Raw genomic sequence first — 14,837 nt, 5'->3', positions numbered from 1 at the left:
CACAACAGAGTACATAAACAACGGGCCAGTCCGTAGGTGCAACCATCTACAGAAAAAATAATAAAGTGACAAGTAGAAAACACAGAGAAAGAGAGAAGAAAAAGAAGAAAAGGAATACAGATAGACAGAGAAATGAATATAAGGAAAGTTAGAATAACGTAAATTTGTTGATATGACATAAGATGAAAGCTACTGACCAGGATAGAAACCCCCTCATTGCCAGTGAGAATTATGGAGTAAGGAACACAGAAAAGTTGCACCTGAATGCCCTGCATCACCCACGGCACTCTTCTGGGCTAATCCTATGTTCCCTGAACACTACCACTAGGTTTGCACTGCTGCTACACGCAGCAACACAGAAGACAGCCTGATCAATCAGCTGGAGGTGACGTGAGCTAGAACCGGCTCCTTGACGTGAATCGCTGCACTATAGTGCCAACACTGGGTGAGATCTTATCTTTTTGTAACCCCAGTACGGGACTGTTATTTCCATTTGCAAGCTGATTTCTACCCCTAAGCACTTGCGATTCACTAAGCCAGCTATATAGCTCAGCTTCAATCTAACCCTCCACGGCTCATTGCTTTTCACACTCAGGAACTCTCCTTCCCTGTTATCAGTGCCCATCGGTATTGAACGTTCAGGGTGGACTTTACAGATAAGGACAGCAGCGTTCATTGCCCCAGCAGCAAGTGGGTCATTGTCAGATCCTCCCCTTCTCCCCCCTGCTGTCACATCCACACTGAGGATGTGAATTCCAGGGTGGCCGCACCGCCATCCAATCCCTCCCACCTCCTCCTCATCCATTACTAGCTGTTATCCTGCAATTCATTAGGACTATCAGCCCATGGTTAGATGAATTATTTAGATATCATCTTGCATTTATTAATAGGAGGTGTGTATGGTACATGTGCGTGGTGGCCATCTGTGTCTGTTTATGACAACGTTGTCAATTTTTTATATCAGTGGTGGTACCTGTTTTAAACAGTATATTTTTCTGATTGGTGTTTAAGTGATTTTTCAATAAATAGTATTCATAATATTTTGACTATTGCCTGTTCCTCCCTCATGAATTACTTACCCAGAATTAGCAAAAGTTCCTGGCCATTCCAAATGGAGGGTGGCAGGAATTAAATATCTCTCACAGTTGTTCAATGTGTCTACTATGAAAACTTTTGATCAGTTAAGACAGGATTTCCCTCAGATAAATCACGGCCACTACATGTATTTACAATTATATGCGGACGCAAGGCAGAAGTCTGATTCTGAAGTTGGATGACTCTGGTTTTCTTAGTTCAATCCTAGCTAATCCAGATAAGAAGGGGACTCCAGATAAGAAAGGGATTATCCCGTATATATGCCTGCCTGTTGTCGCATATACAGGCACCAGATCTTTTACCTTGTAGGGAGAAATGGGAAGTGGATCTTGGCTCTATAGATGGGGATATCTGGTCACAATATACTTATACAATATTACACAATATTCAAAATTATAGCTGCTGGATTGCTCGGCGTCAGTATCGTAACACGATTGTGGCATTTATTCATTCTACACCATGTGTACAGAACTCCTATACAGCTGTATAAATGGGGTCCCCCCCTTGTGTGCCAGTTGAAGTGCCAATTGCACCCAAGTACCCTAATACATTTGCTGTGGCACTGCCCAAAGCTAGTGAGATACTGGCAGGAAGTGCTCTGGGTTATTAATAGTATTTATCAGCTAAACCCAGTTATCTGCCTCCTTGGTGGGCTGGAAGAACTTTATTCACCTAATGTTTACATTGCCTTAACTAGATTATTCTACTTAGCCAGTACCTCACTATCAGCTTTCTAGCTATCTCCTCATGCACCTACATTGCGCCAATGGATTCAACAGGTCAATGACATTTTCATTAGAGAGAAAACTACCTATCAGCATAGAAATGCATTTGGTAAATTTACCAAGATCTGGCAAGAATGGTTAGATGCTCCTGAGGTAGCTCAGCCTTAGTTAGTCCTGGATAGACTGCTTCAGATGTAGAAGTATGGTTGATACAGGTTTGCGCTGTAACTCTATGCACAACTGTAACACTTATTCGGATAAGGACACATACTCTGCTAGTTAATTTGGTTTATGTTTGTTTTTTATTTAGGTTTTGTCAGACTAAGCATTGATGAACACTGAATTGTACATGTAAAGTATATGCAGTACTGTGATAAACAGGTATTGCCCGGGGTTTGTTTTCTGGTATGTATACTTTCCGATTCACTGTTTGTATTGTAATTATCCTGTCTTCCGGGTTACTAGATCTGAGACCCGATCAGCGCCGATTTCTTTTGGGTCTCCGACCAGCCAGGAAACGTGTTGGCTGGTCACTTGGGCTTCCCAGTGGGATGGGAGAGCCTGGGGTGAGCCGGGGTGAGCCGGCGGGAGGGGGGGGGGGGGGCGCTGCTTGGGATAACAGCCAAGTGGCTTCTTAGCTGCATCGGTTGTTATGCCAAGAAAGTCTACCGCCTGCTCTAAAAAACGATCCAGCAGAGCAAATATAATACAATTGTCAAAGTAACACAAAGTGTTGACTGTTCTCTTTTTGTATGAATACAAAATATCTTAAAGGAAAAGTTCTTCTTTAGGAACATGTTACTTGTTCCACCCATTTTTAGGGTGGCACATGTAGTATGTTCCTGCAGCTAAACCCCTGGCCCCTGTAACAGCAGGCCAGGATTTTCTCCCCACACCCGCTGTCACAATTTGAAACTAGCACAGCTGTGTGCGGCTCCTCATTCCTGTGAATGAATTTCTACAACTACCGTCAGCCTTTGGTGAGCACTCTCATAGCCCATTGAGCTTCCTGGACTGACGTAATTGCCTGCCCGTATCAGAGGTATGAGCAGACAGCTACACTGGCAGGCTGCAGGAGTCTGTCATTGCACCTTTGATCTGCTGATTGTAGATGCAATGCTTTACAGGCGCCTAAGAAACACAAAACATAAATGCGCATTTATTTTTTTCTGCAAAGAAATGTGAATTTATTAATGTATTTTTTGAAAGGTAAACTCATCCTTTAAAGCTTTCCCTGCCAGGTCTGTGCAGCGTATGGACCTACAGCACTGCTTCCACCTGGCCAGGTCCGAACTCCGTATGGACCTGATTTCTTCTTCTGCTATTAGCTCATTGTCACTTCAGTGACCATGTGCTTAGAGTAAAACTCTTCAGCAGCATCTGCTAATAGCTCTGAATAGTGACTGATAAGCCACTGATCAGAGCGATTTACCTAAAATGTGACCCCCCCTCCCGCTGCCATTGCCTCTCTGCCCTGTGTCTTCTGCCCTTCCACCCGCCTAAAAGGCCCCTCTGCTTACATCTAAAATGCACCTTCTGCTTACTCTATTGCTCCCGCTCCATGCCACTTCATCCCGCTGCACTGATTCCCCCTCCCCTCTCACAAACTCAGTCCCCTTGCAACAGTCCTGCAGCTTTCAAAATCCCTCCCGCCAACGTTGGGAGCTGCAGGACAGCCACAGAGGGATCCGTTTGACCAAACAGACACCCCACATACGCCCCCCCCCTTTTAGTTCCCCCTACCTCAGTGAGTGCCGAGCACCCCCTCATCTGAAATTGCTGGTCGGCTCTCCCTCCTCCCCTTACCCCCGGCTGCAGCCGCTGCTAGTGCGGGAGATCACTGGATGGATGGCGAGCCAGGGGCCTGTTAACAACATGTGTTTACCAGCTCCTTTCCTAAAAGTATAAGTATACAGTCAGCGATCAGTACTGATTGCTTCTGTATTCATTAATCACTGCCACATAGTAAGCTCTGTTTACTATATTTCATTCACAAATTGACAAATAGTAAACAGTGTTTACTATATTTCATTTTATGAATGAATAGTAGTCTCTATACAGACTCCCATCTCATTCATCTACAGTGCAGCTCAGGCTGCAGAGAAAGGGGACTGTCTCAAAAAAGAGTCATCAGAGGTCTGTTTAGAACCCTGATGTCTCTCCAATGCCCCCCCCCCCCAAAAAAAAAAAAAAATCTAAAAAAATATTTAAATACAAATGTAAAAAATAAAATTGTACTTGTACAAAAAAGTTGTAAAAACAAATTAAATAATAAAAAAAAATCATAGTAGGAGCCCTTTCACACAAGCGGGCTCCGTAAATCCCCACTGAGCATTTTTCCCACATATTTCATGTCAGAGGTTTACTTTAAGGTTGATGTACAGGGGTGTAGCTCATAGTTCCACCTGTACAACCTATAGTGACTCAGTGGGATCTCAATTTGGTTCTCTCAGCCATTCAAAGACCCCTTTTGAACTTATCAAGGATGGCCTGCATTAAGGTAAAAAATGTCCCACTACTTTTGAGTGTCTATGGATGCTGAGGGGGCAACCACAGAAAGGAGGAACAGAGACTGTCAAAGAGGAGGTAAGCCACGCTCTGTGCAATAACCTTCTTTTTAATTTAATAGGAAAAAAACTAGCCTTTAATATCACTTTATCATGACATTTATAAAATAAATTAATGCATCATCCTAGGATGAAATGTGTTACTCACAACATAGGTGCACTTCAAAAAAGTAAAAGAAAGCACTGCAATTGAGCATAGAAAATTCAGTGTCGCAGAGAATAAGACCTCTCTCTGTGATGAGTGTAAACTTACGTTTCTGGTTTTCACTTTTGTGGATGGAAGGGGAGGATGGGGATCGAGTCTCCTGGTCTCTGCTGTCTGTCCCTTCTTCATCAGCGAGGTGAGTGTGAGTGTAATGGTAGCTGAGGCCAGGTCTGTTCTTGTAGCGTTTTCCACAAACTACAATATAATATAAAGTTAGCTCTTACCAGGAACACAACACACCACTGGCACAGTTAAGCTGTCCAAATATACATGTTCAGAGGAACCCGTTTTAAAGAATTTTGTATTAAAAAAAAAATTAAAATTCTGAATCATTGATGCCTACAAAAAACTTGTGTACTCCCTAGTACAAACCAGTGCACAGTGCAATACACCTCAAATTAGCCAATAAAATGCAGTGTTTGTGGTGCTTTAACAATCAGACTATAAGAATAAATAAAGGAGGACAACACATTCTATCAAATATACTACATACTGTGCACTGCAGTTCATAAATTATTCCATGTCACATATCTTATTAGCAGATGAAAATTAAGTTTTTCCATGGGTAATGGATTGACAGTACTGGCATTTGTTGTGGCCACATCTAAAACTCCCTCGATTTTGGGGCTCTTGTACACAGTTGAATAACTTCTGAACGCTGGAAACTGACAGCTGGAAACCCAGGGGGAAAAAAACGGCCGTTTTACAGCTTTTACATATTGAGTTTATGAGAGTTCAGCCATTCTGTGAGAGAAGAGAGCAGCAGCAGCAGAGAGAGCAGCGTGCTTTTAAATAGCGGTCTTATTTTTTGTGTTTTCACTATTGATCCCATCATAAGCATGTGTGAGGAAATGCTCCTGATGTTGCTGTGGCTCCGTAGACGTAGAAAATTGCATGAGAGGACTAGAGTTCATCACTACTAGACTCATCCGTTGATGCAAGCAACAGCATGTGGTGAAATTTGTGTTTTTTCAACATTTTTTATATGTTTAAAAATGATTAGAAATGCTTTCCCTTTTAAAAACGCTTACACAGTTTACTGCGCTTACAAGCATTTGGCGTTTGAAATGCCAGTAAACTACAGTTCTGAATGCAATTTTTCTGCTTTCAAAAATATGCCTGTAACCTTAAAGGGGTTGTAAACCTTTGTGTTTTTTCACCTTAATGCATCCTATGCATTAAGGTGAAAAAACACCTGGCAGTGACCGGCCCACCAGCCCCCCCGTTTTACTTACCTGAGCCCTGGAACTTGACCCGGTGGGGACGTGCTGTCTTTCTGCATGGGGTTCTCAGCTCTTGATTGGATAGACTGATAGCAGCGCAGCCATTGGCTACCGCTGCTGTCAATCAAATCCAATGACGTGGGCACTGGGGGGCGGGGCCGAGTCATACATTCGACATCTATGGACGCCGAATGGTGGACTCGGGATCGCGCCCGCAAGGTGACCCCCTCGGAGAGCACTTCTCCTAGGGGGTTATCTGCTGTGGGGAGGAGCCGCGAGAGCCATCGAGGGACCCCAGAAGACAGGGATCGGGGGCCACTCTGTGCAAAACTAGCTGCACAGTGGAGGTAAGTATGATATGTTTGTTAGTTAAAAAAATAAATCAAACAAACCCTTACAATCACTTTAACTGCCTCTAAACTACTGAGTGTACATGTACACATAAGATAACAGAGAGAGTTCAGGGGCTACTGAAAAAAACACCCAATTGCTCCCAAACTGCAGTTTAGCAGCTGTATTGTACAAAAGGCCTTTGGCTACCACGGATTCCACTTTTTTGAAAGTAGGTTTAGAGGCAAGTTTACTAGGGGCCGGTATATTCGCTAGGGATTTAGCTCTTCTTCGGTTTTATTCAGTTTGTCAGGGAGTTTTCTAAATAGTGGAACCTGCTAAATTATAAACCAGTCTGTATCTGGTATAGATCTCATTTCTTTATGTTGTTCACTATAACTAGCAGTAAACCTCAATGTTTCTGTAGGTTTAATCTTTCTTTAACCAATTGCTGTCCAGGCCAATTCTGACATGTCTCTCACACATATGTTAAAATCTGTTTTTTTTTTTTTTTTAAGTTTTTTTTTTTTGCTAGAAAGTTACTTAGAACCCCCAAACATTATTTATTTTCTGAAAGCAGGTCCTGAAGAATACAATGGTGGTTGCAATCATTTTTAATCTCAAACGATATTTGCACAGCTATTTATCAAATGCAAATTTTCAGGAAAAAGTACACTTAAATGCATTTTAGTGCACACAGCGACAAACTACAGTACCTAAAAATCTCTATAGGCGACACTTTAAAAGTCTTTACAGCTTACAAGTTTGGAGTTAAACCTAAGTTCAAGCACTAAAATTACGGCTATCATATTTGTTACTTAGTGTGGTTATTTTTTTTTATTATATTTATTTTTATTAAATGTATCTTTTTACACTGACTCTATTTTTTTTTTATTTAACTTTATAGCTATCACAAGAGATGAACAACATCCCTTGTGATAGCATGGGTAGTGACAGGTACCCTTTAGGGTCTGTTAGACCACTGGTCTCTCCTCTACCCTCAAAAGCAACTGATCAAACAGAAATTGGTTTGATCAGCTGCTTGCGTAGCCATGAATAGCGTGTAAACAACAAACTAAAACTAGAAGTGACAAAATCCTCATCGCTTCCAGCTTCATCACAAAGGAGGGGAAGAAAATAAATGTTCCTTCTCCTCCTCTGTTGACAGCCAGCTCGACAGTTTGCAGTGGTCCCGGGCTCCCAAATGGCATTGGGAGGGGTTAAGGGCCTTTCTGCTCCCTGTAAAAGTGATCAGGCGGCTGTAGAGCGACCTGGATCACTTTTACATGAAAGCCCATCGCTGCCTGTAAAAATAGATTTTGGATTGATTAAATGCTCCTGATATATAATTTATGGGTTATTTTTCTCTAAAAATCTCTGATACACTTAGAACCAAATCCAAAAAGTCAATTTCTGTTGAATTGCCAGTAAAACAAATTCAAGTTCTGTCACAGAGGCCACTGAGTTTATTCTAAACAAGAACTATATTACTTTTGAAATCAAGTATTCACAAACTAAAGCTACAACAACAAGGACCAAGTTTGCACCTAGTTACACTAATCTAGTCATGATGTGGTTTATTTTATTTCTTTTTAATTTTTGTGAGAACCTGCAATCAACCGCTGGGCTGGGTGACAGGCTGGATATTATAGATCCTGGTAGTCTCCCCAGCCTGGCCACCGAGCGTGCGCAGACCTGAGCTCCAGGCTGGGTCGGCCGCGGCAAGCCCCACTCTGCACTGGGGTGGCCGGCGGGCTAAGACGCCTTGCACAGACACATATGACCAGGCACCTGACGTGTGGGTCACAGTGTTGCCATGGCCAACAGCCACTCCGTCTAAGTGGGAAGTGGATCTGTCCGGGGAGTGAGACCCGCAATCCCTGCTGGATGGGTAAGTATGAGCTCCACCAGCCTGGTCCAGGCACGGTGGAGCAGCTGGGTACTCCCTGGGATGCTTGGTTTTGGGGTATTTTCATCCCCCCGCCGTTCAGCTACACCGCTGGTTGCTGGGTCCTCTCCAGGCGGTCTCTGTATGTGGTGCTGAGAGGGGTGGCTGGCGTCTGTCTCCTCGTGTAATAGCGCTGTTTCTGCGGGGACGGGCGCTGCAGCCATCTTTTCGTAGTCGGCAGCCATTTTCCTGTGTTCTCGGGGTACTCAGGCTCCATTTGCGGAATTGCAGTCAGTGCCAATTTTTCCGTGGTCGGCGGCCATTTTCCTGTGGTCTCAGGGCACTCGGGCTCTATTTGAGGAAGTGCGGCCGGCGACCATTTTCTCGTAGTTGCAGCGGCCATTTTTCTGTGGTCTCAGAGCATTCTGGCTCTATATGTGGAAGCGGCCATTTTCTTGTAGCCTCATGGGGAGTTCTTGGCTGGTCTTCTACACTAGTCTCTGTATTTGAAGCCAGGCAAGAGCACGAATTTCCTCATGGTTGTCCCATCTGCGGAGGACAGACAGTACAGCACTGCCCCTCGGAGGTCAGGGTGGTGAGTCCTTCTGGGGGTCCCCCAGTCTGCGGCAGCTAGGAGGGTGGTCTGTCTTTCTCTCTCCCTAGTGGGCATTCGGTCCCTGGTAGTGTCCGGTAGCGTGTGGGACGCTATGGCATCTGAAGCAGGTGCCCCCCGACACCTCCTTGACGGCAGCCGGCCCCTCTGGGTGTGCGGTGCCCTTGGATGCTTTGTTGGCAGTCCTGGAATCCTTCCTCTCCCGGGTTGAGGTGGCGTGCGGGCGTAAGGCGGGTAAGAAACGTCCCCTTCCCCCTCCATTTTCTGGGGAGGACTCTGATCTGGACTCGGGCTCCACTGTGGCAGGCAGTCGCTGCATGGAGGGTTCGGATGATGCGGCCCCTGATCCTTTGGACAGCGAGGAGGAGTCCTCCGCGTCCGTTGCGGCGCATGAAAGAGCACTGCGTCTGCAGAAATGTCGGTCCCTTTTGGGTCGCACAAGCCGGTCCACACCTCTAAGGTGTTTCCTTACCTTTCTTGTTTTGATAAGTTTATTTACAAGGATTGGGAACGACCGCAGCGGTCCTTTTCAGTTCCGAGGCGTTTTTCGGTGTGTTACCCCTTTGAGGAGAGTCTGTGGAAGAAATGGGCTTACTCTCCGGTCGTTGATCCCCCAGTGTCCAGGTTAAATAAGGCGACCATGATTCCTGTGGAGGGGTCCCCTTCTTTCAAGGATCCCGCTGACAGGAAAGCTGAGGCGGTTGCGCGCATGTTTTCTATGGCGGGGTCGGCTCTTCGTCTGGTGCTAGCCACGACTCTGGTGTCACGGACACGTACTGAATGGGCTAAGCCATTACACCGCGAGTTGGGTAATGAGCAAGCGTCCCCAGTCTGTTTGGAACTGGCAGACCAGTTAGTACAGGGACTTAAGTATGTCTGTGATGCGGCCCTGGACACGGCCCCATTACTTTCTAAGGTGTCCGTGTCGGCCGTGGTTCTTCGCCGGCTGCTTTGGCTCAAGTGCTGGTCGGCGGACCAGACGTCCAAGAAGGCTTTGGCGGATTTGCCTTTCCAGGGTGGGAGGCTATTTGGAGCCTTTCTGGACGACATGAATAAGGACATTACTGGGGAAAAAGTATTTTTCTCCCACAGTCCAAAAAAGACAAAGAGCCCCGTCGTAGGCAGGGTCCCTCCTTTTCCTCTCACAAGCATCTTTTTCGTCCTCCCGGTTCTGCTGGCAAGAGTTCCCAGCCTACCAAGGCTCCCACGGATGGGCAAAAGCGTCCTTGGTATCGCAAGCCAAACAATCCTGCGGACAAGTACTCTTCTCCATGAAGGTTTACCCCCGCCCGATTTATGGGTGGGAGGTCGCCTTCGGTGGTTTGCAGACCAGTGGACTTCTCTTTTTCCGACCAGTGGGTCTGCAAACTAATTTTGTCCGGTTACAAGATAGAGTTTCTTTCCTGTCCGCCAGACAGGTTTTTTCCCTCCAATCTTCATCTTCTTCTGTTTCGTCGGAAGGTCTTGTTTGGGGCGGTGCAGGACTTGCTTCTTCAGGGGATAATAGTTCCTGTGCCAGCTTCAGAAAGCTTTCGGGGGTTATACTCCAATCTGTTTGTAGTTCCAAAGAAGGAAGGGTTTCGTCCGATCCTGGACCTTAAGGCCAAATGTTTTGTGAGAGTACGGAGGTTCAGGATGGAGTCCGTCCGTTCACTGGTGGCCGCACTTCATCAGAGTGTTCCCTGGCCTCCCTGGACATCAAGGACGCGTACTTGCATGACCCCATCTGCGTCAGACACTAGCGGTTCCTGCGCTTTGCGGTCAGGGACGTGCACTATCAATTTGTGGCACTTCCCTTTGGGCTGGCGTCAGCACCACGGGTCTTCACCAAGGTGCTGGCACCGGTTCTGGCGTTACTGAGACAGCGGGGGATCGCAGTCGTGAGTTACCTGGACGATCTCCTCCTGAGAGCGGCGTCAGCCTCAGCACTGAGAGACGACATGGCAATCACCATGCAGACCTTACAAGAATTTGGCTGGGTGTTGAATCTCCAGAAGTCTGTGTTGCTCCCGACCCAACGCCTGGAGTACTTGGGGTTGATTCTGGAATCTGCACGGGCGAAGGTTTTTCTTCCACCGATCAAATTGCAGACTCTTCACTCCGCGGTGTGGTCGCTGCTGTCCTGCAGGTGGTCGTCACTGCGTGTTTGCATGCAGGTTCTGGGACTCATGGTATCCACCTTCAAGGCGATTCAGTATGAGCAGTTTCACACTCGGGGCTTGCAGAGGGAGATCTTGTCCAAATGGGACAAGTCCCCGGTCTCTCTGGATTATCAGATCCGAGTGGGCCATCTGGCCAGGGCCCCGCTTCTTTGGTGGCTACGGTCCCTGGTTCTACGGTCCGGGAAGTCGTTTCTTCCTTTTCATTGGATGGTGATCACGACAGATGCCATCCTGACCCGGCTGGGGGGGATCTGGGCCTTCGGTTGGCCCAGGGCTGCTGGACAACGGAGGAATCCCATCTATCGATCATTGTGCTGGAGTTGCGGGCGATCAGGTTATGCCTCTCTATTTGGACACAGTGGCTGCGCAGTCGTCCGGTCTGGATCCAGTCGAACAATGCCACTGCTGTAGCTTTTGTCAACCACCAAGGGGGATGAGGAGCTTGGCAGCGGCGCTGGAGGTCTCTCACATTCTGCGGTGGGCAGAACTTCACGTGCCGGCTCTGTCAGCTGTTTACATTCCGGGTGTAGAAAACTGGCAAGCGGATTACCTCAGCTGTCAGTTGCTGGATTGGGGGAATGGTCACTGCATCCGGAAATTTTTGGTCTCATTGGCATGCGGTGGGGCACGCCGGACGTGGATCTTCTGACCTCTCGTCTCAATCGGAAGGTGCAGAGATTTGTGGCCAGAACAAGGGATCCCTTGGCAGAGGTGTCAGACGCACTGGTGGTGCCATGGGGGCACTATCAGCTCATTTATGCCTTCCCTCCACTCAAACTCCTTCCTCGTCTGCTGCGCAGGGTAGAGGCAGAGGGAATTCCGGTAATTCTGATTGCTCCGGATTGGCCTCGGCGTCCGTGGTAAGGATGGTGGCAGACATTCCCTGGCGGGTACCGGTGCAGGAGGACCTCCTGTCCCAGGGTCCCATATTCCACTCTGCCTTAATGGCCTGGCTATTGAAAGCCAGGTGCTGAAAGACCGAGGGTTATCAGCTTCTGTGATTCCCACTATGTTGAGGGCACATAAGTCCACTTCACAGAAAATGTATTTTCTGCAGCGTGGAGTTGATCAGAAGCTTGCTTTGAGCACTATCAAGGGGCAAATATTGGCTCTGGCTGTCCTTTTTTCAGCAGCCTTTGGCCGCCCACACGTTGGTGCATACTTTTATTCAGGGGTTTCCACATGTAGCTCCCCCGGTACACCCACCGCTGCCACCGTGGGATCTAAACCTGGTACTTTCAAGGACATTAGGGAGATCACTTTACTTGCGCTCTCTCAGAAGGTTGTCTTTTTAGTAGCTATTGTGTCCGCTCGGCGAGTTTCTGAGCTGGCGGCCTTGTCGTGTAAGTCTCCGTATTTGTTTCTTCACAAGGATAAGGCGGTGCTGCGCCTGCATCCCTCGTTTCTCCCTAAGGTGGTATCTGCCTTTTATCTGAATGAGGACATTGTGCTCTCTTCTTTGTGTCCTCGACCATCTCACCCTAAGGAGGTTGCTTTGCACTCTTTGAATGTAGTTCGGGCTCTCCATGTGTATCTGTCGGTTACAGCTCCTTTTCGGATTTACTGTTTGTAACTGTGGATGGTCCGAGGAAGGGCCTGGCGGCTTCGTCAGCCGCTATTTCTTGGTGGATCAGACAGATTATTGTCCAAGGGTATGCCATTAAGGGGTGGGTGCCCCCCTTTCCCGCCACGGCGCATTCTACCAGGGCGGTTAGTGCTTCCTGGGCCTTCCGGCATCAAGCGTCCGTTTTTCAAGTATGTAAGGCCTGGTCGTCAGTACACACTTTCACCAAAGGTGGACGTTGGCGCATCTTCAGATGTGTGTTTCGGCCGCAAAGTTTTGCAGTCGCCCCTTACGGGGGACTCTGTTTGGGTGGAGGTAATTTTATTTTTCCTTTGGTTTATGTTCCCACTCCTCGTTGTGGCACTGCTTTGGGACATCCCTAAGGCCAAGATTAGAAGTGCCATGTTCGTCAATGAACGAAAGAGAAAACTGGATTTTTTTTCTACTCACCGTAAAATCCCTTTCCCTGAGTTCATTGACGGACACAGCACCAACCCCTCCTGTTTGTACTGCTTGTAACGAACTGAGCTGCCTGTAGCAGAGTGGGGGGTTACTACCAATAGGGACTGCCCCTAGGCGGTGCTGTGCTTGTTTTGTTATTTCTGCCTAGTCCTACTCCTAAAGGTGGTGATATAACCCTAAGGTCAAGACTAGAAATGCTGTGTCGTCAATGAACTCAGAGAAAGGGATTTTACAGTGAGTAGAAAAAAATCCCGTTATCCTCGCAAACAGCCCCTTCGATGCAAACTTTGTCACCATTAAACTTTTAATGGACGATGATATTTGCATTTGGCAGGATAAACCCCATCTGCTTTATTTACTAATTAGATATCTTGACTCTAAGGCCCTTTCACACATGCTGTCCGATCAGCTCTGCCTGTCCGTTTTTTAGGCAGACCTGATGGAGCGATGGATGTCAGCTGTGACATGTCCGCTGACATCCAGCGCTTTCTGATCCGAAACCCGCCAAATCCAGACAGATGGAAACCCTATTTTCCATCCGTCTGGCAGATCGGATCAGATGAAAAGGGACAGGCGGATCCGATTTCATCCGATCTCCCATAGAGGACAGCGGGGCTCTGACAGGTCTGTCTCTGCACAGTGAACGGAGACGGACCTGTCATCCGCCTACTCAGCAGAGATCAACAGATCGATCCCTGCTGAGCAAGCGGAGTCTGTCAAAACAGACAGCCCCGTGTGAAAGGGGCCTAATACTATTAGCTTCAATTTTACATCACATACGAATTCAATAAAAAAAATGTACTTCTTGGATTTGGTGCTAACTGGAAATATAGTTTACTTCTAGAACACACTTTAAAGAGGAGGTTTACTGGGAAGAAAAGAGCCAGCAGCTACAAATACTGTAGCTGCTGACTATTAGAAAAAGGAAACTTACCTGTCCTCACCCTGGTGAGTTCTTCACTAGCCTTTGGGTTCCCGGTGCCAGCATCCTAACTGTGGGCAGCTGGCTATGCAGCTTTCAGCAGCATTGTTGGAGCAGCGCTGCACTTTGTGAATAGTTTGGGAGTCTTCCGGGACCTGTGACGTGTCCGAGAAGACTGCAGGGAGGGAGGGGGAGAGAAAAGCTCTGCTCGGAGATGGTACTTGTCAAAACTATATACTCGTGCCCTCCCAAACAAAATGTCCTGACCTCAACCTGATAGAACACCTTTGGGATGAATTGGAGCAGAGACTGCGAGCCAGGCCTTCTCAACCAACATCAGTGCCTGACCTCACAAATGCGCTTCTGGTAGAATAGTCAAACATTCCCATAGACACACTCCTAAACCTTGTGGACAGCCTTCCCAGAAGAGTTGAAGCTGTTATAGCTGCAAAGGGTGGGCCAACTCAATAATGAACCTTACGGACTAAGACTGGGATGCCATTAAAGTTGATGTACGTGTAAAGGCAGCCATCCCGATACTTTTGACAATAGAGTGTACTTTCAAAAAATCTGAATCAGTGCTAACCAAATATAGAGGGAGCTTTAGATGTGGTCACAAGAAATGCCTTTACTGTCAATCACTTACCCATGGAAAAACTTAATTTTCCTATACTGCTAATAATAAGATATTGCATAATTTATGACCTGCAGTACACTGTATGTAGCATATTTATTAAAGTGTGTTGTGTTGTGGCACAGTCTTTTTTTTTTTTTTTTTGATTCCTATAGTCAGATTGTTAAAGCACCACAAACACTGTGGTGTAGAAACGGCCCTCATTTACGGCGTACTGCACTGTGCACCAGTTTGTACTGGGGAGTCATACGTATATACAGTATATGTCAGATGTACCACACAGGTATTACGTAAACGTTTGAATAAACATAGATCCAACATACACACAAACTTTCAGCAATACAGTAATTTTTCAGAACACATTCTCGCTAAGCTCTGCATGCAAGTGCATTTTTAGGAATAGGAGTGCTACAATATGCATTTTTAATTGCTTGTGGGCATTCAGAC

General features: G+C 46.7%; 1 protein-coding gene across 9 annotated transcripts in view; it reads right to left on the bottom strand.

Annotated features, from left to right (window-relative positions):
* Positions 1-14,837, bottom strand: part of DPF3 (double PHD fingers 3) — a 458,181-nt gene that overhangs the window by 87,075 nt on the left and 356,269 nt on the right. For all 9 annotated transcript variants that reach the window (XM_073610451.1, XM_073610453.1, XM_073610448.1 and 6 more), the window contains one exon: positions 4,641-4,787. In XM_073610451.1, coding sequence (XP_073466552.1) covers positions 4,641-4,787 — 147 coding nt within the window. The remainder of the gene's footprint in view (positions 1-4,640; positions 4,788-14,837) is intronic.

The sequence above is a fragment of the Aquarana catesbeiana genome, linkage group LG13 (genome assembly GCF_042186555.1).
Source record: "Aquarana catesbeiana isolate 2022-GZ linkage group LG13, ASM4218655v1, whole genome shotgun sequence".
NCBI lineage: Eukaryota > Metazoa > Chordata > Amphibia > Anura > Ranidae > Aquarana > Aquarana catesbeiana.
This window is presented reverse-complemented; position numbering and strand designations above follow the sequence as displayed.